Source organism: Strix uralensis, chromosome 1, assembly GCF_047716275.1.
Source record: "Strix uralensis isolate ZFMK-TIS-50842 chromosome 1, bStrUra1, whole genome shotgun sequence".
NCBI lineage: Eukaryota > Metazoa > Chordata > Aves > Strigiformes > Strigidae > Strix > Strix uralensis.
Window position 1 is genome coordinate 74,716,568 of NC_133972.1, and position 24,852 is coordinate 74,741,419.

General features: G+C 41.7%; 1 protein-coding gene across 3 annotated transcripts in view; it reads right to left on the reverse strand.

Annotated features, from left to right (window-relative positions):
* RNF144B (ring finger protein 144B) overlaps positions 1 to 24,852 on the reverse strand; it is a 76,171-nt gene that overhangs the window by 23,298 nt on the left and 28,021 nt on the right. For all 3 annotated transcript variants that reach the window (XM_074870938.1, XM_074870931.1, XM_074870923.1), the window contains 2 exons: positions 15,569 to 15,757; positions 2,338 to 2,442 (listed from right to left, as the gene is read on the reverse strand). In XM_074870938.1, the coding sequence (XP_074727039.1) occupies positions 2,338 to 2,442; positions 15,569 to 15,733 (270 nt within the window). In that variant the 5' untranslated portion in view covers positions 15,734 to 15,757. The remainder of the gene's footprint in view (positions 1 to 2,337; positions 2,443 to 15,568; positions 15,758 to 24,852) is intronic.

Genomic DNA, 24,852 nt, shown 5'->3' on the forward strand with positions numbered 1-24,852 from the left:
GCTCCAGACCCTTCAACAGCTTCGTTGTCCTTCTCTGGACACGCTCGAGTAATTCAATGTCCTTTTTGTAGTGAGGGGCCCAAAACTGAACACAGTAATCGAGGTGCAGCATCACCAGCGCCAAGTACAGGGGCAAGATCACTTCCCTGTCCCTACTGGCCACGCTATTTCTGATACAAGCCACTTGGGAAACAAACACAAGCAAAACTTTCATGTATCACAGTTTAGTCTTAATCAGAAATTCATTGGTTTGAGCCCTTTCAATAATAGCTTTTAAAGGCCACATTTTCACATAGAACAGCCTTTATAGATAAGAAAAAAGAATAGAGTGCTCATACATAATCTGTAGTTTACATACTAATCTTTCAGGTTATTAAATGGGATAATCTATTTTTTCTATTGTTCCTGGGAATTCTGGGGGTTTTTATTCCTTAAAGAAATAGGTATTTGGTAAAATACATAAGCAGTTCATTTTAACCAGGTTGGGGGCCTGTTTGCTTTTCAAGTGGAAGGTCTGTGTTTCAAGTGCATCGCCAAAAGGGAGCATCAGAACACTCATTCATCCACGGGACACTAATGCACATTCGGGCTGTTTAGTCACTCTGCCTTCAGCCCAAAAAACACCCAAGGATTAAGCTAATGGTCCATTAATACATGCCCTGGAGTGTTCTCCTGCTTTACTAACTGGAAATACATCTGTATAATTCCTATAGCATCATAATCCTATTTTAACAGAGCAGAATTCTTCCTCCCATTTGTTAATTTTCTTTAAAAGAACACATTTTCAATAAAAACTAGTTGCCTCCAATCTGGTGCGATGGGTGGGAGGGACATTGCTACGCCCCCTCTGTATCTATGCAGAAGAAAGGAGGAAGGGAAACAGCTGGCTACTTTCCACAACAGCTGGATTCAGCCAAAGAAAAGCTCCACCATACGCCTGCATGCCATAACAAACATAGCTGCAACTCCTAGGCCCTGATTCAGCTAAGCATGGTGTTTCAAATGTATGCTGGAGAGGAAAGCTTGAATTTTTATGGAGAAAAAGGCATTTCTGGTATTGGGAGTTGCACTGCCACTAATTCCGTTTGAACAGGATTGTATACTTCTACCAGAGTTATGTCATCTGTATACACAGGGCTCAAGGGAAGGCAGAAGATAAGCTTCTTCAGTTCAGGATGGAGATCTGATTCTCCTTGATTTTATCCCTGAAAACAAATGCAGAGAGAACACACAAAACCAGCCAAAATCCCTTAGCCATCTTTTTTTCCTGGTTTAGTTTTTTTCCTGCTTGTGTTCTTAGGCCTAGCAGAGACCTACCTGGCTCACAAAGCAAGCAAGCAAGAATAGCCGCAGGACAACATCACATTTGCTCGCAGTCTTCCGTGGCCTTCTAGATGCACAAAACAGCTAGTACATCTGAGGGTTCCAGCCACACTGCCAACAGCTCTTCCCCATGTCATGGGTTTGATGCTAAGCCCAATTCAGAAACTTTACACCAGCTCTATGTCAGGCAGGAGGCTGCTTGAGCATTGCTGGGAGGCCATCCGGCAGTCTGGCAGGGGTGGGCATCTACAGCCCCCTTGAACCTCATCGTCCCAAGCAGCGCAAGGAGGTCTAAGGAGCACATTTTTCCTCCAGTTTCTCCGTCTCCAACTTTCAAACTGGACTTTCCAGTTTGAAATCACTTTACTCTGGGAGATCGTGCACATGCCAGATGTGCTAACAGCTCTGCATAAACCTTATTTAGCTTCTGAGCTCTCTATCTCTCCCGTATCTGCCTTGGGAATAAAGACACTCTTCATATCTCTTAAGACCTACTTCCACGCAGTGCTGTGCAGATACTTTTCTTTCCTTATAACTATAGACTCTTGTGTGTTTATATTGGACTACAGATTGATTGTTGCAGCCCAATATAAACGCATACAAAGAAATTCTGGACTTGTGTACCATCAGTTTGAGTTCTTGCTCTTGAGTTAAGAGAGGCACAAGAATTTCAGTGTTTGCAGTCAAATCAATTCTGATTTAACTGACAGTGCTAATGAAGGCTTAGCAGTTCTGGGATACAGGGTATTCTGGTTAAGTCACCTGCATGGGTAATTCAGAGTTTGTCTGGATGCCAAGTAAGCCTTTCCTCAAGGCACAGAGGGAGGGAAAAAGGAGCAAAATCCTTGAAAAACATCTGTTTGTTTCTAGTTCCTCTTGTCAGTCAGGCTTCTTGCCAAAAGCTCATTAAAGGTAATTGAAGGGAGTAAAAAGTGTATGGTTGTATTTATTATGTAGATAAAGAAGTTTTGGGGGCTTACATTAAAAAAAAAAAAAAGAAAAAAGTGTTGATACCTCTGCTTCTTGTAGGGTCCCATGGTTCAAGCATACCATGTCTGGACACGTGATAGGAGAACCACAACCTTCTTGAATTGCCAGCTGCATGTACTGTTTTAGGCACTAAAAACAAGTAAAGAAAAGGAAAAAAAAGTTATAGCCCACATGTTGGTAACAGACAGATGCTAGAGATGCTGCACAGCTACCACCTCCACTGCCTTAATTGGCTGTCCTGAAGCTCCAGCACACAGAAAACATCAATTATTATAAGCGTGAATGCTACAAGTCATTACATTGGAAAGAATGCAACAAAGAACAATTAATTATGCATGACTTCATCTGCCGAGCATTGCGTTTACCCAAGTCAGCAAGTCGGTCCTTTCAGTGCTAACAACCCCTATGCTCTTAAACTGGGATTGGAGGATTTGAGTGAGGGGGAGTATCCTTCATCTTAATTAAACAGGCTTCACTCTTTTGTCTTTCCTTCTGTGTTCTTAATTCAGACTCTCAGCCAGCAGTCTCCATTGTAGGAGACCTCATTTACAAGAAAGAGACTACTGTTCTCAGCTGCATAAAAGGGGAAGGGGGTTTATAACCTGGTTAGGAGTTTATAATCTGCCCTTGTAAAATGCGCAGCTATCAGTTCTTCCCCCACCTCCTCCCTCCCCTCTTGCCCCCCCCGGATCAGGTAATTTCCATGGTTTATCATCGGCCTCTAGTCTATTGAGCAAGAGTTCAAAGTCCACTTCCAGCATGGAGGCTACCTTATGAATGTTTCCAAATTGTTTCATTACATACAAATGGCAGGCCTCCCCCCTCCAAGGAAAAAAAGCCCTCTGATCTCCTCCCATTTTATTTAGCATGACAGTTTCAAATATATTCAGCTTGTCTTTTTAACGCATATTATAGAGTCTGCAGTAAAATCATGACAAAACTGGTGCAATGGACCAAAGAACAGTGCTTGAATTGTATCGCCAAACTGCACAAGTAAGTGAGCTCACTTCTAAATCAAACAAAACAACGAAGTCTCCTCAAAATAATGACAAAGCATAAAGTAAATTACAAATCACTTGTTAACAAAATAATAGAACATGGATTTCTGGCAGATTTTGGTATCAGCTTGCATAGTTTACTGTAAATGAAAACCAACATATTTTACAAGCAGCAGGATGAATGCAGCTTTGTTTCCTACAAAATTGTATTTCATACCCACGTGATAAACCTCTCCTCCTCAGTACTGCCTTCTTCCCTTATTGCCCCAACAGTTTTCAAGAAATATGTCAAAGCATAAGGTCTTTGAGACCTCTCTCTGCCTCTCTGCCAACTTTAGGAACAGGCATTGAGTTCAAAAGCTACTAGGTGGGTTGTGGGAAAATCACAGTCTTTCAGAGCATTGGTTCTGGTAAAGCCCCAGGACTCCACAAACCATTTTTTCAGTACTTGTAGGCATTTAACATTCAAGTCTGCATTAGTTTGGGCTGTTCTGAGAAGGTCTTGCATATTGTGCTCTGATTAAAGAAATTTCCTCATTTGTATTTTTACTGGAAAACTGGTACTCTCTTAAATGTCAGGATAATTAGGACTTTTACAAATGGAAATGAGGTTTCCTTATTATTCTGTCTGTCTCTCTACTGAAATATCCACGTCCATATGTTTTGGTTAATTCTGATGAACTATATGGAGACATTAGTTCAAGCAAGTAGAATCAGCTTAACTTAGTGGCATTTTAAATGAGCTTACTTTTGATTAGTAAATATTTGAAGTGTATTCATTTAGAAGAACGTAGGGGTATAACCTAAATGGTAAGCTTTAAATATCTAGTTCATTAAGCACTAATGGGTTCAGTTCCAGCACGCACCCCTATAAGAAAGCAGTAGAGCAGGCTGTAAGGAATTTATGGTGCAAGTAGTATGTGGGAGGTGAGGGAGATACTCACAGGTGAAGAGCAAAGAAACCATCATGTCAGTAACTGAAGGCAGTATTGGCTCCCTAGGGAATATCAGCCCAGATTTAACCAGAAGCTATTCTTTTATTATTCAAACAGCAGTCTCAGTGCCCTGTCCCATCTCTTCACCCATCTCTCCCACAGCCATCTAGGCACAGTGCTTATAAAAACTCATTTTAACCACCAGATCAAATCACCCCACTAGCACACACAGCTCCTCCACAGAGCTGTAAGCAGAAGCAGGTACATAACCATGGAGGTGCCTGGGAGCAGGTACCCTAAAGACATCGGAGTTGCCAGGGCCCTGCCCACATCTGCTGCCACCATGTTCAGGACAGTGGCAGCAGATGACACAGTGAAAGCCAAAAAAAAGTGTCCCCAGAGCCCAGGGTGGCTCCCAGTGCCATTACTGATGCAGATGGAGACTATGGGTGACCTGCTCCTGCAGCCTCACATTCATTAAGCACCTGGCGTTGCCCCCATGCTTCAGACCACATCACAGGAGAAATGGGATATCAAGTGCTCACTCCCTGCACAAATTTCCTCCCTGGTTTGTGCCTGTACCCAGCCTCCACCATGACAGATGCAAACAGAAAATTCTGCCCTCTGAGTCCCTTCCCCAAAGCCTGCAGGCACTGCAGTGTGTTGGGTGCGCTTCTTAGATAAGTGGGTGATGCTTCAGCAGAGCCTCCTTACATCTCACCCCCTCTCCTCATGGGAGACCTGATTACTTTCTGGATCAAGTCTCGGGGCAGCATTTGGGAAAGGCGGAATGCTTCCCTCCCGCCAAAGCATTTAGTGTGTTTTAATTCCTCAGCAAGCATGGGAGAGCAACCTTTTACTTTCACTGAGATCCTGTCTTCTGTCTCCTCTGTGGTGCTGCCCGGTATTTAGTAATTTGTTTTGACAGCATGGTGCAGTGGATTTGTATTCTGGGGGCAGCTCAGGTCAGCCGGTTACAGAGGGAGGACAAAGCCTGAGAAGTTACTGCAAGCCTAGCAGCAGCCCAGAGGCTTGCTCTTAATTTAGACTTCCAGGACAGAAGCTCAGAGCACTGACAATTACCCTTCCGTGCAAGGATGGGTATGAAGCTCTTAAGGAGCTTCGATCCACAGTATGGATTTTGCAATCAGTTTCAATATGCAGTATCTAAATCATTAGGGGTACCAAGCCAGGAGAACAGACATCTCTGAGGATTGCTAATGCATCTGGATTCTCCTTCTCTTCTAGCTCACCGCGTGGTTGTAGGTGAGGATAGGTGAGCAGCGGGAGCCTTCTACGATAATTTTAGAGGGAGATTTGGAGATTTTATAATAGGTCTGTGCCATGCCATGGATCTTCAAATGTTTCACAGAAAACCTCCCTGTTAAATAGTTTTTATAGGTATTAAATCTTTTGCCTTGATTTTCTGTGCTTGGAGAAGGTACTGTGGGTGCAATTCAAGAAGCTGATGGACTTAAAGGTGCTGGGAAACTTGAAGGAAGCATTTAAGATTTAACCACTGAAGGATTAAGCTTCTTACCTAAGTTAGTACATGAATAAAGATGTGAACTTCTTGTTCCCTCTTTCAAAAGTTAGCGGCAAAGAAAAGACAGTGGAAAATCACTAAAATCTTAAAACATGCCTTCCCTTTAACAGTAAGACTGTTTTTAGAGGGGTTTTACTATTATTTACAGCTTGGCTACTAATTTAGCTACTTACTTGAAAAGTGGCAAATAAAAGTATCTGAAAAGATGTACAAGCTGCAAATGTGATGAAAAGAAGATTCAATGTCTATATAATGAATCATGACTGACCTTCTCAGCAGTATGTCCTCCCACACTATGGAGAATACATTATACAGACATAAAATAGTAAGACTTTCCATGCATTTTGTCTAAAAAAATCAGCAGTATCTCAGTTAGGAAAACTGCACACACTACATAGGCTACTTAATTGCTCTACATAGTGAAGGTAAAATCAAGATACTCAGCCTTCTGTGGTATTCGAGTTCCCTGAAAGGATCTTAATCTTGACATCCAAGAAATCACCAGGTCTCAACACCCTTGGGCAACACTCTCCCACCAATTTCCCACAGTGCGGTGACTTTTAAGCACAGAGAGCAGTCAGTGGCTGGAGAGGCCATACCACAGGACCTGTGGCTTACAATGACAGTCATACCATCATCTTACTCTCCATGGCCAGAGCAAATCATCAACAATGACCTTCCTACCAGCACAGTGAGGTTTCCGCGAATGTGTCACATGGTCAAGGCAGAATTGTTGAGGCAACAGACTAAAAATCTACTGAGGTCTTGCTGAAGAGGTCTGAATCCTGCTGACTACAGATTAAATTGGAGGTTTGGCTCTATTAGGTTCACCCCTCAAATAAATGGTAGACACCAACAAAAGGAATTTTAACTTCCATACCTGCAGGTATGCCCTAATCAGTTACGTTCAGTTTACTCAGGTTTTCCCTACTGAGCAACTATTTCATGTCCATGTCTGTGTTTTGGGATACATAACAAAATACTGATGCAATCAAGCAAGAGGAATCAATTCAAATGTTATAATGTAATTCCACCAGTAAAACTCAGTACACGTAACAGAAGGTTTTGGTGCTGATCTAGTTTTGCCAAGAACATTTTGCTCCTGATGGACTATTGTCAACTTCAGTGGAAAGAGTACTACAAGTAATTTTTTCTCTGCGTGAGATTCATAATGTATAATGACACCTTTTAAAATTATTTGCTGTCTAAGCATTTTAGGGCAAGAATTTTTTTCCTCTTACATTGTTTTTGTCTTTCAGGCTGTCACCTTCCTCTATTTAAAAAAATAAGGTCAATATCCATCTACCTACTTCACAAAATGCTACTCATGAGTATCTAGTAAGTTAAAGCCTGTAAAGTACCTGGATCAATTTATCATGCAACATATATGCATTTCTTTTTTAGTTTGCAGGACTTGTTAGATTACAATTTAGGCAAATATTTACATATGCCCCAAGTACACATTCCTCTGCTGGAACTAAGGCTTTGTTGAAAGTGTATGTTGTAACATGAGGGAATAATCTTTAAAAAAACACTGAAAAGCCCAAACTAATGCACAAACTAATAACATAAAAAATTCCTTCTTCAGTAATAAACACTTCCTCTAATCTTTGAAAGTGTTTTCTATGGTCAACTGCAAGCCCCAGGAATAGAAAATTCTGTTCAGGCTATTAATGGATTCTTCATTTCAACACTTCTCCTACATGCTGCTCTAATTTCAACATTTTTTTTTCCCCAAAGTATATTGTAAGTAGGGGATTTTTAATGTACTGACAAACAAAAAAGAAAACCCAGCCAAAAAGTCTGCTTGGCAATGTATTTAATCTGCAAAGGGACCGTAACAGTTCTGCATTTTAACATAAGAATGAGTTCAAAGTATAATTTCAGTATTATGTTGCTAGGTAATGACGTGACAAAGGCACTATATCCCTCTCACTGTGAAATCTTATGTTTCTATTCAAAGCCATTTTCAGATAATCTCTGTACCAGAGACAAAAGATAGATCTGTCATTCCTACATATTACTTTTTCAAGTACCTTGACATGTTCTATTACCTTGTTCATCTCCCATCTGCATGCAGCTCTTCAGCTCCCTAAATGCAGTCTCATTCATTTGGGATGCAAAAGTATAAAAGGAAACCACATGTGATGTGACAAAATGGAACAGGTAGTTTTATTAAGAAACATGGAGGGATGGCTAGGAAGAAGAAAGAAGTGGAAAGCACTGGCCTGTTTTCCTGTTGAATGCTACAGATATTGCTGCTAGCCACTGTGCAGCATTTGACAGAGGACAAGTACAGGTATTTGTCTTTAATTAAATTGTGGAAAGGGAGAAAAATGGATCCACGGTATTTCTTAACCAGTACCAGGGCATGCTCTGTATTAAATATGAAAATGCAAGAAATGATTGAAGGCATCTTGCCAAAACAAGAAGGTCTTTCCTACTAATGTATAACTTGAAGACAATTTCAATTTCAGAAAAACTAAGAAAACCTCAGGTTTCCATCTTAAAATCCACAGGACTGATGCAAAATGTTAAATCTCTCTTCCAGATTTGTCCTCAAAACTGTATTGGTTTGGGTTTAGGGTTTTTTTAGGATTAGTCTTTTTACAAATTTAAAATTTGAGCAGGGTGGGGAAAAAAAAAAGACTGTATATGGTTTGCATTCCAGAGTGTCTTATGATTCAGAACAAATTAACAGATAGGCATTTAGTTTTAGTTTCAGTTCTGGTCAGTGTTTGTATACTTTTTGTTCAATAAGACATAACTTTCATTTCTTTCTTGTCATTTATAAATGTTACTTCTTCACTGCATACACGAGACAATGTAGTAGTCATGTAGTTTTAAATGGAATATGTAGTATTATTGACTTCGATGAGACAGTTCATGTCAGAATTCTAAATTTAACCACCTGATCCTCTCAGCATTTAATCGTGTACTCAAATAAATATACACTCCCCCCCCTCAAACAGTACTCATAGTGTTTATGACAGATCTACATAATGTTTAGTAATAGGTTCATCCTTGTCATGACATCTGCACTTCTGCATGTTCAATCTCTAAAACGGGCCAGTCACTTTCAATGTGTGGTAACTGAACTCCTGGAATCTCTCAAGTATTTCTCAACAGGTCTTAAAGTTAGATGAATCAAGTCTATTGGCAATTAGCTTGGAGGCATCTGCACTTCCCTCAGAAAAAAAATGTGAGGCTTTTCCAATTAAATAACATTTTTTAAAACTACACCACAGAAATAGCTATTTATTAATTTGTTAGAAATAAACCTATGATAGACACAGTTTAAAGTGAAAAACAGAAGTCCAGTGAAACATGCATTTGTATTGCCCAATCTCTATTTTAACTGCTAAGGACCAGATGCAGTGATAAATGAAGTTGCTTTCAAATGGATAGCAGATCAGGCCACTTAAGAGCCCTAATGAGAAAGATGCTTGAAAGAAAGTGAAAAAATGCCCCTTTAGCCTCAAATTACACATGGTCACCTCGTGGCTCAGTAGGAGGGAAGGAGTAACATCATTGACAAACATTTTATTTTGTCATGACCAAGTGAAAACACCAAGCAAACATGACAATGGACCAGAATATATAATGGCCTCCAGCTGCTCCACAAGACTATTTTTTAGGGGATCTTTCAAGTATTTCTGAGAAATACATTGTCATCAGCTTTGTCTCAAAAGATCTACCATCAATGGTGCTAGATTCTGCTCAGATACATAGTCTAAAAACAATTTACACATGGCCTTCCACATCCTGGTAGTCTTTCATAAAAGTCAGGATAGGTTCCTGGTAATTATGGCCATGAAGTGGTACCACCAAACAGAAAAGTACCAGAAAATAGGACCAGAGAAACTCACCCTTCCCAAAACTGAACCAGCTGTGAATACCACTTCTCTTGCAAACAAATCTGTGTCAGGCCAAACCTGGCCTTACCAACAGCTACAAAACAGACATGACCATGAGGCTTATGTCACAGGCTGGCTCAGTTACTGTGGCACTCTGAGGCATTGACAACTTCCTTCACATCTGTTTCTTCATTTGTTAAATGGAGATAACACCAACTTCACAGATGCAGTGCTGTCATTAAACATGTTAGTTCCCTCTTCTTCACCTGTCTTCCCTTGGCCACCATCCAGATGCTGGCACATCTATTGACTTCAGAAACATGTAGCTCCTCTTCCTGAATAGTAGCATCCATCAAAAGGCAATGGGTACATTTGTGCTCTTCTGGTACCCCTACTAACTCTGCCTTTGGTCTAACTCTGCACAGAAACACATGCAAGAAGTTCTTAAACCATCTAAATTACTGTAAAAGTGCTATGTGTTCAGCACCAATATTAGCAGGTGTGGGAATTTTCTTTTTTATAATTTTAAAACAAAGCTATTCTGAAAGCTTTCAAATGTTGAGCTGGGAAAAAGAATCCAAAATGTCAAAACTTGACAGCTTGCTACCTGTGATGGAAGCACAAAACAACCTGAGGTGAGCTTTATATAAAGTAAGTGGGGCATTGCACAACAAGGTCTATTTAGGAAGAGGAGAAGGTAGTGTTCTGGTGCAGCCATGAGTACATGCAGGTGTCACCTAGGATGGGGGAAAGAGGAGGAAGAAGAGGGGACCAAACCCCTTCTTGAAAATTAGCACAAAGAAACAGAAGACATACTGAAATCCAGTATTGGTTAGATGAAAGCAAATCCAAATTTTCTCTTACTCATAAATTTTACTAAGTAGTCTTTCACTGGAATATTCATGTACATTTATTTAGTCCATTTAGCAGGCATCCCACGCTCTTTGTCATCTGCCTCCTCCTTGTCCTTGATCTACTTGGTCTCCTCTGCTCTCAGGCTTTTCTGCCCATGCTTTTTGCTGATGATGCTGACCCTTCACATCAGTTTGTCTCCAGCTCTCCAGCACCCCCCTGCAGAAGCGATCTGAGGTTTCACAGCACTAAGGACATAATGTCAATATTTAGTCACCCGAAGGAGGCAGGGCAAGGTACACCTGCTCTTCAAAAGGTTAAGGAAAGCAGAGGAGCCTTAGAGTGTCCTGCTGGTGAAATGCAACAGAGAAACTCCTATTTCTGGAAGGGTTTTCCCTCACCCTCTAGCAAAAGTAGCTGGCAGTAGCATGCAAGCCCCTCTCTCAGTGGCTGCAGCCTCCCAAGGCCCTGACTCACCAGGCAGGCAGCTGCCCAGGGCACTGTGCTGCCAACAGCAGCAGAAGAGCCTTTTTTGCCCGTGTCTAGCCCTGGCCTTGCTGTCACACATAGCTACAGCGGAAGAATCTTGTTCTCCCAAATGCCTTTGGATCACCTACTTGTAGAACAGACAAGACAGCACAGAAGCTACCTGTGCTTCTAGTCACCATTTCACACTTGACTTCTCCTTTAAAGGTTGCATGAAGCTTAATCTCATTTAGACCGCACTGTGTGCACCAAAATAACAAACAGGTGGATCATGATATTTGTTTTGCACATTTTGTAACTCAGTTACTTCACACACTTCTCCGAAGTACAAGACCCAACAAAGAATGTGCTTGGAAAAAGGGAAGGGTGAATCATGCTAATTCTGTATAAACATGTGCTGACAACACAGAAGAAAAATGAAAGTATCTTCTGTTTTCAGAGTTTGTTACATGTTGTCATAGGCATCTTGACACACAAGATGGATATAAGCTGCTGCTTGACATAAATAGCAGCAGTGCCATTTATTGCTCACCTGGCTCTCATCACTCTGAAATGCTTAGGAGAGGGAAAATGAGGAAAGATAAAACCGAACAGAAGTGGTGCATGGGGAAGAAGCTGACACCAGCTTTTTTACTGACCCCCAAAAGCACATTTTCCATAACAGCACTGCACTGGTTCCCTTCTGTCATCACTGCCACCAGGGCAATCTTACCACACCTGGTAAAACCTCGCCTCCATGACTGCTTACAGGCTACCAGACTCGCACCGAGTCTTCCATAGGGCCCTTAGTATTTCCAGTATTATTGCTAGTCCTGCACTCCTCAGTACTGCTTCCAAAGGGTAACTCATGCTGTGCCAGCTACCAGAGCATTTCTAGTAAGAGAAAGCGAGGTGCATGCAATCACACCATTTGTTGTCTCTCCCAGGTGTTTTCTCAGTTTCAGCCCGGTTTTGAAAACTTGGGAATCTCCAAGATGTATTACTTTCCAGCCAGTCTAATGAGAGCCAAAGCCTGGGCAACACCCAGTGCCCCCTCCAAAGGCAAAGCAGGGAGGTCAGCCTGTCCATTTCTGGCAACACTCCTGACTCTTGCCTGAGGCACCACTGGAGCTATCTGGGGAAGGAAGAAGAAGAGCAAAGGACACAAACATGTAGGAAAATTGACCAGAAATAAGTGTAATATTAAAAATATAATTTTATAAGTGTATAAATCAGGATGTAATTAATACTAGTTTGCTTTGGACTCAGATATAAGTGCACTGAAATACTGTATTTTGTAACACTGTAATGGTGTAGCCACATACAGTGTTGTAATTATTTTATGTACATATGTGAGCGATGTGACAACCACAGGGGCAAAAACCTCTGTAGTTGCACATGGATGCACCCAGGGAAGAAAAAGTTGCAAGGCAACAAGATAAGCACAAGGGACTGCAGATAGGAAGGACATCCCACCAAATATACAAGAAGGATCACTGGCAAGACAAAAAGTGAGTTAAGCAGCATCAGGTACACATGAGATCCCCTCCCCTTTAGGGAATGGGACAAGTAGCATTAAACTGTGCAGCTTAAGCAATACATATATTTCTGAATATATATATGTAGGAGTGTGCACCACAGCATGGCCCTCTGCCAAGGTTTTATAGGTATAGAAAATGACCTGAATAATATAAAGTGCAGTCCTCTAAAACTTTTGCAGGTAAAATATACCTCACAGCCAACCCTCTTCAGAGATCAGTGTTTCATTCAAAACTAATATAATTCAAACACAATGAAACCAAGCCACCAGGTACACTATAGCTGTTTCCAAATTCTTGGGATGTATAAATGTGTGCTTTATCTCACATTTCAGTGGACTCCTACATCAACAGCAACAAATGTTGAGAAATACAAGCCTCTTCAGACCTGACTGGGCTACCAAGTAAGATGGCAAGTGTGTTCTGCAAGCTGTCTGCTTTTTCTGCTTCTTATTCTCTAAATAGAGAGAGTACAAATGTTTGTAGCTATTTGAAAAACTCCTGTCTTACTAGCAACATTACACCAAAATGCAAACATACACCTCCTTAAACACAGTTTACTTACTTTGGCTAGAATACAGCTTTTACGAGGTATAATGTTTATTACAAGAGTTTCTAAGGTGAAAGAATAGCTGTATACAATTCTAACTCATTTAAATTCCTTGGTTTTACAGGCTACAAGTAAAAAGGAGATATAAGCTCGCCTCCGCAGATGCCTAAATAGCAACAATTTCCAATTATTTCCACAGCCAAAAATGCTATAGTGAAAAACATTCATAGATGCAGAATCATCATTACAGTTAGCAAAAAAACCCACCCCACGTGTAATAGAACAAAAATTTAACAAAACTAACAGTATCACCTTAGCAGAGCAGAACCTGTTATGTCCACGTCAAGTCCTTTTCTATTTCAAATTTAATACTACTCTTGGATCTGTATAATTAACCTTAGTGATAGAAAATTAGAATAAGCTATACAAGCTGAAAGCATTGCTAACTGAAAAACTGATAGGGGCTCGATCCCATAGCCCACAGTTGACATTCTTACCCCAATATCTGTCTTAAAGGTAGTGTGAAGGTATCTAGAAGCCCTAGCATGGGTGGGAAGAAATTTAGGGCGTTGCATACCAGCACAGCTACTGCAGGCTGTGCCCCAAGCAATCCCCCATGCAAGCCCTGGCACCGAGGCACTCTGTGGCAAGGTGCTTCTGACACTGCTCTTTGGAGGCTGCCCAAAGTTGCAACTCATACAGCCTCCCAGAAACTGCTCTGGATTCAAGACAGAAACCCATATAGGCAGGTTAAAAGTTTCCAGAATCCCCTTTGTTATAGAATGCAAAATCTACATGTCTCATCAACTCAGACACGTCCATCAGAAGGATGTTCAGACAGAGGCAACAACAGCCAGACAAAGGGTAGACATGGAGCATAAGCACACTTGAGACATATTACGCCCACAGAAATAAATAAAGCATGTCTAAAGGCTTCTCCCAGATGCATTCGGCACTCACTCATGGCTGGCTCTTGGTTTAGACAAAGTCAGTCAAGTTTGCACAGATACCAAACAACTGTGACTGTCCTTTCCATTTCGCTGTCACAGCACTGGAGAGCCAAGCTCCAAGTGGATGCTCTTCCTGCTACTGGCCAGGTAAGGGGTGTATGTATGGGGTGGCAGCTGTGGCACCAACAGCGGACAGCTGGGGACAGCAACATCCCCAGCCATCACTGACTTCCCCCTTTAGCCAGTGACCTGGAGGGGCGGAAAGCCCAGCTCCCCCTGGTACAGTCCTCAGCAGTCCTCCCCTCCCCAGGGGCAAAAGGGTTACTCTGCCCAGCTAACACTGAGGTTAATGTGCCATGATAATGATATTCATGATATTCATGATATTAATGATAATCAGAGTCACTGAATTCTTGGTCAAGCATGGGACCACTCTAAAGGTATCAACTTCCACATTTTTTTTTTAAATTTAAAGCAATATCTTCATTCCTACCTGCTAGGTATGTTCCCTAAAAAAATTTGTTACAAACTAAAATATGGAAATGTTTTGTGGAAGTTGGTATAGAAAACAAACTTCATGAAGTTCAGGCTGAAAATGCATATTAATCTATCTTATCTTAGTTTCTTGAAACACACAGCTAGGTTCTTATCCCATTTAAGCTACCCTGAATTCAGAGTAAGTGAAGATATTCTCACTCAAGCTGGCTTCACAAATACCAGATTTCTTTCATGAGTTCAAACAATCAAGGGCAAAACTTAAACGTACTTGCTTGATGCTTATCCACAATTTGTTGTTAAAAGTAAAACTAAGTAAATTTATTCTCAAGTTAAAAAAACCAACATCCCTCCAGTGGCTTCTGACCTGTTTCCAAAATCCATTAGTCAGGTACATCAAAGTCACTATTGCCAGAGAAATTGGATCCATATTCCCATGCTGACAAAGAGACCAGAAGAATACTAATATCTGTAGGGCTCTTATCAGCTCACTCAACCTCCACCTTTATCATTTCCACCAGCTTTATATGATCTGAATTTGTGGGACAGAAAGTCCTCACTGACAACTATAGGCAATGCCTGGGCAACATCCGCGCAGCACTGACTGCAGACGCAAAGGTTCAATAGGCCAAGGTTAATTTTTGTTTAGGTTTTCTGCTCGCCCTTAAAAATTACATGCAAGACTTTAGAGGCCTCTGAGTACTCAGAAAATAATAAAGGGGAACCAAAATCTCCTATGATGTTTCAAGATTTTACTTAAAAAAAAAACAACTGAGATTGCATATAGACGGTGTATGTTCTCTGACAGTCTTAAGATGCATTTTTTTCCCATTTTCTACTGGGATTTATTATTATTTGTCTGTTAGAGTTATGAATTATCAAAAGCAGAATGACAGAGAAATCTTTTCAATAAGGCAAGACAGACTAACACCAAATGCCCTCTAGGAAAGCATCTTCTATCAGCATGGATAACAAATGCTTCTTTTATGGGACAAGTAGTCCCATCTCACAGTTCTGTCTATCTCCCATTACCCTGTTCCTGTAACGTAAAGGCACTGCTAGGTCTTACCGATGTACAAAAGATGCAGCTGCATTCCTGAAGAGTGGTCATCTTATCCAGGGAATATTCACAGAGACATAGCTTGCAGGTGAACAGGGGCTCCAGAGCTAACTCTCCAGCTTCCGACTCATCAGCTGTCATGGTGTGTGGACAAGCCTTCCCAGAAGAGTCCATTCACTTATTAATGGTCCACTTAGCCTGAAAAGGGAAATCAACAGCTGAAACATCCCACAAGCCATGTAGTCACTTCTCATTGACCTGAAAATTCACAACTCAGAGCTATAAAAACACCTGCACACCCAAATGTCATCTTGGTGCCAGTCTCACACTTCGGGCCATTCAAAACTTACAAAGAAGGTGTCTGAGAGCCCACCTCCCCAAAAGGCCTGAACAGGGTTGGATTCTCAGAGATCATTCACCTTGCTGGCAGAAAGAACCTCAGTCAGGCCGCTTATCATTATATTAAAAAAAACCCAACCAAAACTCACACAGATGAGACATTACCTATGTCATATTAAACAGTATAGTGGTCAGAGTCCTCATCAAAGTCCTAGGAGCAGGAATCTGACTTGGGGCAACAAATTCTTAATTTAAAAAGTAAACTGTGTTCATATGTACATACATGTATCACTGTGCCCTCTCAAATGAGTTTCAGTCATACACCTCCCATCCCTATGAATCCTTCAGTCTTCATGGCACCCACACCATTTCAGTGGGCATCTCTACTCCCACCTTCCATCCTGGCTGGTGGCTCGGGAGCTCTCCTGGGCAGTGCAAGGTAGTAGCAAGTAGAGATTCCCACTTCCTAGGCAAGCACTTCAAACATTTAGCCTAGCCTGTAATGTAAGTGGTGGGTACCATGAACTCAACCTTCTTCATGAGTTGTCACTGAGATAATGAGCTAGGAGTCCATGGCAAGAGGGGTTGCAGAGGCATCTAAACCTAGGAAAGAGTTTCAGATTGCATATCCTACTTCATATGGGGTTGGAGCTTAAATCCAACCAAGTAAGCGTATTCCATGTGCAGTCTTTTTTTTCTGCATTCCCTTGATTATGCCAGAAAGCTGCCTGCTCAAGTCTGTAGCTTTTGTCCATCCCACTCAGCTGCATCCAGCTCTTCTATCTATTTCACAGGGCTCTTGGGCACCTAACTGAGGTTTGTGAACCATGAACTAAGTGCACTAGCACTTTGAATAGCCACGTTTCCACCACACATTATGTCACAGCAGTGCTTGGGGAAGAAATTTCTATCCTTTGAGAAGTAACAAATGGAAATATCATGCTCCCATGTAATGTAAACACTGCACCATAACCATAAAAAATTTCAGGACCCTCATTGTTACACAGTAACGCTGAAAGAGAAATTAAAGAGAATATCCTTGTGCTTAAGCTAAAACAGCGGAAAGCAAATTTGCAGATTTTATTTACCTCAAAATAGACAGTGGGGTTTGGTGCAGTGTTTAAGGCACACAAAAATCTATCCCTATCTCCAAGAAACTTGGCTCAACTTCCACAAATCTGCTTCTGAATACACTTAACTGATGGCAAGAAGGCCTTCACATACAGTTTCTTACAAGCAGAGACCTAGTGGCTGGCTGCACACAGCTGCTTCCACCAGCGCCAAGTAAGAGCGCAGCTCTACTGAATCTAAAAAGCTGCATCACAAATGGAGGCTGCACGAACATGAAAACAACGGAGGATCAAGACCTGTGCGTGTGCCTGTCAGATCTGACATCTCATGAGGCAAACAGGAGACTCGAGCCCTTTGGTCCACTTCTGCTTGCCTCCCCCGCAGTCCTGAGTGTCCTCCTGGCAGGGCTGTCAGGTCACATTTGGCAGCACGTCACTGCTGCCGTTCTTCTGCTGCTCCTAGCGTGGCCAGGCTGGCTGCAGCCAGTCAGTGCATACGCAATGTGCCAGCTTGCAGTACCTGCTGAATTCCTCCCCAGAGGAAGAAATTATGGTGCTCAGGAGCTCAAGGGGTCAGCGTATGTGAAACCTCGCCCCACAGCTCGCACCTCACAACCTGACGCACAGCCAAGCCCCATCCCCAGGCCTGCCCTGTGAGCCTCCTGCCCTGTGTTCCCATGGGTCTGCAGGAAGACACTTTCTCTTCAAAAGCATGAAACCACAACAAATCTGGGTGGGAGCACACTTAACCTCTTTTAATTTTTACACTTTGCCGTTTCCTAGCCTAGCCTGACAGAGAAGCTGTCAGATGTATCCTTTGGGATGTCTTTCCTGTAAGCACCCTGTTTTAGAGACACAAGAGTCATAGCCAAGATTCTGGCAACCAAATTCCTGACCACAAATCTAAAGCAAACTCTCGCTTTAATGGCTTGCTATCACTACTTCAAAACATATGCTGTGCCCACATTATTCTTGGCACAATCCCCGCCTGCTACCATGATGCCCCCAGAATTTCCTCCATACGGCTGCAGAGCTGGAGCTCCAGCATGGCCAGAAGCCCTGGAAGGAAGCCTCCCTCTGAGTCAGGGACTGCAATACTCTTCTGTAATTACTGCAATGGGGAGGGGGGAACAGTGAGTCACTGGAAATGCTAGGGCAGATCAAGAACTACCTGTTATTTAAAACTACATGCTAGATGTTATCTCAGTATTTAGGAGGATTGTAACACATTTACTCAGGTATGCTTTTCAACATCTGTACAGGTAAGCTACTCACCCCCACACTGCACAGATCTGACATTTCTTCATTTCCACAGTAAAAGGTAGCAATGTTAAGAGGAGGGATGTACAAAAGAACAGGTAGGAATATTTCAGGATGTGGGAATGGATATAAAATGGACACAGGTTTTTCCAAAGTCAGTGTTCTTTTTATAACCAAAAGGGTTATAACCCTGCATGCTTTTATTAAAGCAGCAGCAGAAAGACTCAGGTGTATGACTGAGGTTTAGGGCTAGGGACTAATTTTAGATGGCCTAAATCTGGCTCTTGTTGTGATGGCAAGAGAGTTTGTGCCAGTGAAGAGCAAGCTTCTGATACACCGCTCTGCCCTACTAGTGGTCAGATGCCACAGTGTGATGGCTGTGAGGACTCATTATGGTATCACAGGCACCCTTGTCCCTGAAGACTCTTTGTAGGTTAAATTCAGTTTTGCTCCCTGTCCCCCCCCTGAGCTCCTCCTTCCCTCATACCAGGTTGCCAGAACAGGGCTGAGGTTCTCCCCAAAACAAGCAGAGCACCCTATGGAAATCTCCAGCAGACAACATCAAGCAGACCTGGCAGACCAGAGGATCCAGCCCCCACACAGCCCAGGCTGCCTCATCTTACCACAGCCTCATTAACCTCAACGGGTTTCAGCAAATGAAGTGAACAGGATCGGAGCCACAGAGACAGCTGTGTGGCCTGCCTGCACAGCCCCTGGAAGAGGCACCATGGCTGCCAGCAGCAGCACTCCCTCCATGCTTCCTAAGGGGCCAGCTTGGCCATAAGTGGTCCTCCAGGTCTGGCTGGCACAGGCAAAGCCATCCTGTTAAGTACCTGAAAACCTGACCGTCAAAGAGAGAGCAGATCCATGGCCTACACGGCCTGCTTTTTTTCCCAAAGCAACCCAACCAGCTAGTCTCTGCTTCTGCTCACCAGAATTGTGACTTCTGCTACTGCTGCCAAGAGAAGCATGCAAGGGGAAGAGTTAATGGTTACGGAAAAGGGTAGCCAGTGGCAACTGGGCTCTGAAGAAAAATCAGACCGGTGGAGGAGGTTCATTCCCATGATCAGATCAGATGGTGTAAACAATGGGGAGAGAAAGATGCATGTCTTCCTCCTGCTCTCACCCTCTACTCCTTCTCCTATCCTTTCCTAACATTTTAAGACACACTGTCCTCTCCCAAACTCTCAAACCATCTCCCCAGATTTACTACCCTGGCAGAACTGACTTTTCCATACACTGCAGAGAAGCCATGAAGTTCCACCTCAGTTGCTCTGAATTTTTATGGCTTTCACTTTACTAGGCTTAGTCCCACAGACTGTCATTAGTTAATCATATATCTATTGGCTCTCTTTACAGTGGCTTAAAATTCCTACTGTAATTACAAGTGAGTTGTCAACAGTTTAGTTTGAAAACAAAACACCTAGGATGTATGTGTCATGCAGGGGAAGAGGGAGTCACTGAAGAATGAGTTCGGGACAAAGAGCAAATGACCATTTCATATTTGGTTATATTAATAAAAGTGACCTGAAATAAAAGTAAATGGAAAGTCCCTGAAAAAGCAGACCCTCATATAAATAAAACTCATTTCTAAGCACTAAGGTCTTCCCTTTCATGCTCACAAACACAGATGCCCCATTTATGATAGAATCCTAAATAAAGCAAGAAATGCATCACTGAAACCAAAATACAGCACATAACTCCTCACAAAAATCTCCACTGAACAGCAACAAAGGCTCCATGAGATGTTGTGGGATAAGGATAAAGACATCTCAGGGACACTCTAATCCAGAGGAACATACTAAACTAAATTCTGCACCAGCATAAGTCAGTGGCAAGGAAGGATCAAACTGACCCTGGTGTGCATGAACACTCATGAACTGTGAAGATCCAAGTGTTTTTACATACTTCTATCAGCCACCTACATACGCACACAGAGAGATCATACTCCTTTTACATTGCACAGAATTTCCTGGAATGGGATGTATTTCCTCAAATTGTATGCTGCTCAGCTTATAAGGAAGAAGAACTGTTGGGAAGACTCATCCTTCCCTGGCTCTGACACTAACGGTGTTGATGTCATAGAATAAGGCATGACCAGAAAGTCTGAATGAATGTGAGAGCGCTATATGGGGTCACTCCTAGCAGGATGTAAACTGCACAGTCGCCAGGACCACAGTTTGTTGAGCGCACAGACCTGTCAACGTTTCCATTTCATTTATCTGCCTGTAAGCAGTTTTGCTTTGTCTCTGGGAGGTGACAAAGCTTTGTGCTTTCACGTAGCACTGAAATGTCTCAACACTATCCACAAGCAAGAAAACAGAGTGTGCTCAAAGCAGAAAGAGAAAGGGCTTGGGGGGTGGGAAGGATAAGTACAAGCAGAAACACTAACACAAAAGCAGTGGAGATTTTAAGCAAAATATGAAAAACACAACAAAAGCACTGGAGGAAGGTGTACAGAACTTGTCTGCCTTCAGGGCCTCCTAACACCACAGTGTCTGGTGTCTGGCTTTGAAAACGACTTCCTAACAGCAAGTATCTGCTGTGCCTGCTTCTAGACAAGTACCTGTTGCAAATCTTGATAATAGTGTCCTGAAGTGGAAACTATTAACTACCTGAAGTGGAAGGGAGAGAGCAGCTGGGTGGGTGTCTGGCAGCCAGCCAAGGTCAAGCCACCACAGCTCCATAAAGGTGTTAAAAATTGATGCAACCTAGGGCTGAAACTTTCCTTGCGAGCATGCACTGTAAGGTAACATCCTTTTTACAATCATACAAAGGTTCATTTGAGCCTGCCCAGCTGCCTCAAACCAAGATTACCAGGCTCAAAGAACAAAAGTTACTCTGTGTATGTGATAGAGCAAACAAGCCAGGCAGTCTCCTGAGTTGCAACATCAGAAGGATATTGTCTGCGTGCCTGCAATCAAGTCACTGTACTTAGCTAAAAAAATGTGTCTGAATGTGACTTTCACCCCTTAGAAACATCACATAAAATCATGAAAGCCTCTGCACTCGAGCTGAAGGAGAGTGAATGGATTATATTCAGCACCATAAGTCATCCTTTCATTTTTCACATGCTGCATCCAACAGAGTTCTTGGAGAAGCTACTTCAAGTCTTGCGTTTACAAACAATTCCGATTAAGTTAGTAGAGCTCTATGCTTTTAGCTCAGTTTGGAGTTTAAGGGAAGTCAAGAAACATACAAACATGAGATGCATTGCTCCAGGAAACATTCATGGAACAAAAAGGATCCTTTATGGTTTTTTCCCTGTGGGCTGGTGTGTGCCCATCCTGTGGGGCAGGGTGAGCCTGACAGTCCCCTCTACCCCAGTATTCCCCAGGTTTGCCATAAACCAGCACCCAGGCATGGACTTGCATACACATGGTGGGACCGTAAAGAGGTTGAGGTTAGGTTTAAGGTCATGTGTGGATCTAACACATAACATAGCACTTCCCCATTTTGCAAAAACCATTTTAGTATCAAAACGAACTCACAGCACCTGTGCTAAGCTCCTGTTTAGTGTAGCAGGTATTAACTGAACTTTCTTGAAGAAACATTTGCAAGCACTGTAATTGTTTCTCATGCCTTAGAGATTTTTTAAGTACTCCACCCATTACGAAATTACTTCAATGCCATATAAAAACCTGTTTTGACATCATTCATCTCAGGATTCTGTTGTTTCCTGCAACTAAGGTTCCCCCCTCAAAAAATAAAATAGAAAAAGAAAACTACCTGAAAAATACATGTTCAAAACCAATGCTAAAAATCAGGCCCTTGGAGAAAAAGAATTATAGAAAGATTTAAAAATTATAACAGTGATATTAAGATAATGGGGTCAGATCACAGAAGATATAAACGGAGCTATGAAATTAGGACATGTGAAGACAACTGTCAGAAACTCACATTTCTATCAACTTCAGCAAAACCCCATCATTACCAGTTTCGGTTACAAGTGCTTAGCTGTTCCAACTCTCTCAAGACAATGTTATTTAAAATTCACTTCTAAGGCAGCTTTTTTAAACTAAACAGCTCTGCACAAAGAAATAGTCTGAATCAAGCACACTAGTACTTCTGTGGTCTAACAGACGGACCACAATGCATTAATTTCTCCTTCTTTTGATATGCACTGCCTACAGAGAGCTACCTATCTAGTCCATACAGCATTACTTATCAAGCAGTGATTCAGCAAGGCTGTAAACCATATGATTAAAGTTCCAATTCAGGAAAGCCTTCATCTTCAAGAAGGACATTTAATCATATGTTTAAGTGCTCCTGTGTACCAAAGCCTGAATATTTTGCTTTATTGCAATGAGATTATTAACAAGTTAAACAAGTACTTAGATTTTCTGAAATTGTGATGCCAAAAAAAAGCAACCAGATCTGTGAATAGAAGGTCTAATTTTAAACACATTTTTAATATATTCAGAATTACTGTATTACATCTGTGCTTTAATACAGCAAGCACTTGATTACATGCATGTACAAGGAAAACTCATTTCTGGATTACTATAATATGCTACCCAGTCAAAGTATTAGAGAGAATAGAGGTACTTCAATATCTGTTCTCTTTGAGCAGGGCTTAAGAAAAGTCAGATGTATAATATTTCATGACAGCTTTCTGCACTGTAGAATTTTTATTTTAAGAAAACTTGTTTAAAGAACAAGCAGCCTAAGTAAACGTGTTGTCTGGTACATGCGAACACACCAAAGACAATTTCTCTCACGTGTTTTCATTGGAATGCCTGGGAAAAAAAAAAAAAAAAAAAGAGCCCTTGAGCTGCTCCTCAAGAAGCACTGGCTGTATGGAGTATTTCCATATCATGCTAGCAACCAAAAAATAAATATATCAAATACTTTGAAAGGAATGTAGTGAGTGGGAAGCCTCTTACACAAAAAAAATTAAAGGACAGACTGCAGTAATTAAGAATATTATCCAGCTTCCTGCCAGGCATTTTTGTACCAGCACTTTAGGATGCCTAAACCATACATTGAACAGCTTCCCAAATCTCACATTCACTCAATAATTTAAAATCAATCCAATAAATCAAAACACCATTACGGCACATGTAAATCAGTCCCCACAAGTCTTTGAGATTACATTTGCCAGGTAACATCTCCACTGTACTGTAATACTGTGAGGTAAGAATAACTTCAAGATTTTAGAACATCACTTACTCACAGTAACTTCTAGCAATCCTACATCAATATGTCCTTGGGGAGTTTATTTGCAAGAAGACCATGGTTATTAACTGAATATAACAAACCACTTCTTTTTCCAAAACAGATGTGACTTTGCAATTGTGGGAATCCTTTATGTGTTTCCTTGCAATACTGCTTTAGAATAAGCAAGGGGAAAAAAGTGGGCTTTTCCCCCTTCCATTCCTAAAAAGCTGGGGAGTCCAAGAAAAGGGAATCTGATAGCTAATGGTGAAAGAAATGCGGCTACTCCCAGATGACAGGCAACTAGGAAAAGCACTTTCTGATCACTTAAAGATAAAAACATGAAGACTAAAACAAAAATAATGCAGCCTGTTACTAAACCGAAATACATGATCAAAACATGTTCTTTGTCTCTTTTCAATACTGACAGGAGCCACACAATGGCAAATCTACTGAATCCATGAGGATGGGAGTAAGCCCTTCTGCGTGAAATGAGGTCAGACCATCACATCGCACAAGCCACCACCTTCACTCAGTTCTGCTGGAACTGTGCTTGAACTAGGACATATCCAAGTCCAGGACACATCTCTGTCAACACGGGCAGGCTGGAAAGCCATATCTCTCTGCATCAGACCTACTGGATGTGAGTCCTGGGCTGGCCTGTGGACATCAAGTTTGGGATGACCCAGATGTATCAAACTTACTATGCCTGAGTATCGTGAAGGTGCCAGCCACAGGCAGCTGGTTATGGTGATACGTGTGCTCCTGCAGGCAGTAGCAGGATTCCCCTAAAGTTTTATGTTCACCCTGACAGTTACAGAGCTAAAGAAAGCTGGTCAGCACAAAATGCAGTGAAACAGGCAAAGTGCAGCCAGACAACAGACGTTGCATATTTTGGCATCAAACATTTCCAAATACTTCCAAAACACATTGAAACAACAAAATTATACCAAGTAGAACTCCAACTATAGGTTACCAGGTCTAAGATTAGATTCTAAAGTTTAACTAAGTAACACCCCCTATTCTTAAAGACACTATGCAACATCTGTTAATGCTAAGCTACAAGGAATTTCCACCCAAACTAGTTTGGTGCACTTTAGTTTTAACCTCCTGTTGACAACAGGTAATATACCACTATTAAATAAAAACACACTCTTCATTACATTAATGACAAAACAAATGCTAGGTCTTCCTTTCTGACCACATGAAGGCTTTCCATAACTGTAGCATTTACTAAGTAAAAAGGAATCGAGCTTTTGGGAGGTCAAACGGGTTGATAACTTGGCTAGCTGTCTCAGCTGAAACAGGAATAGGAAGTCAGATGTAACATTTTGCCTTTGACACAGAAAAAAATGTTTATTTTTGTTAATCAGATAACAAAACCTTGGGATATGTTAACTCCTTGAGCTGGAATGTTTACAGTTTAGATAGGGCATGTTCAGAAGATATCTGTGACATTGGCCTGTT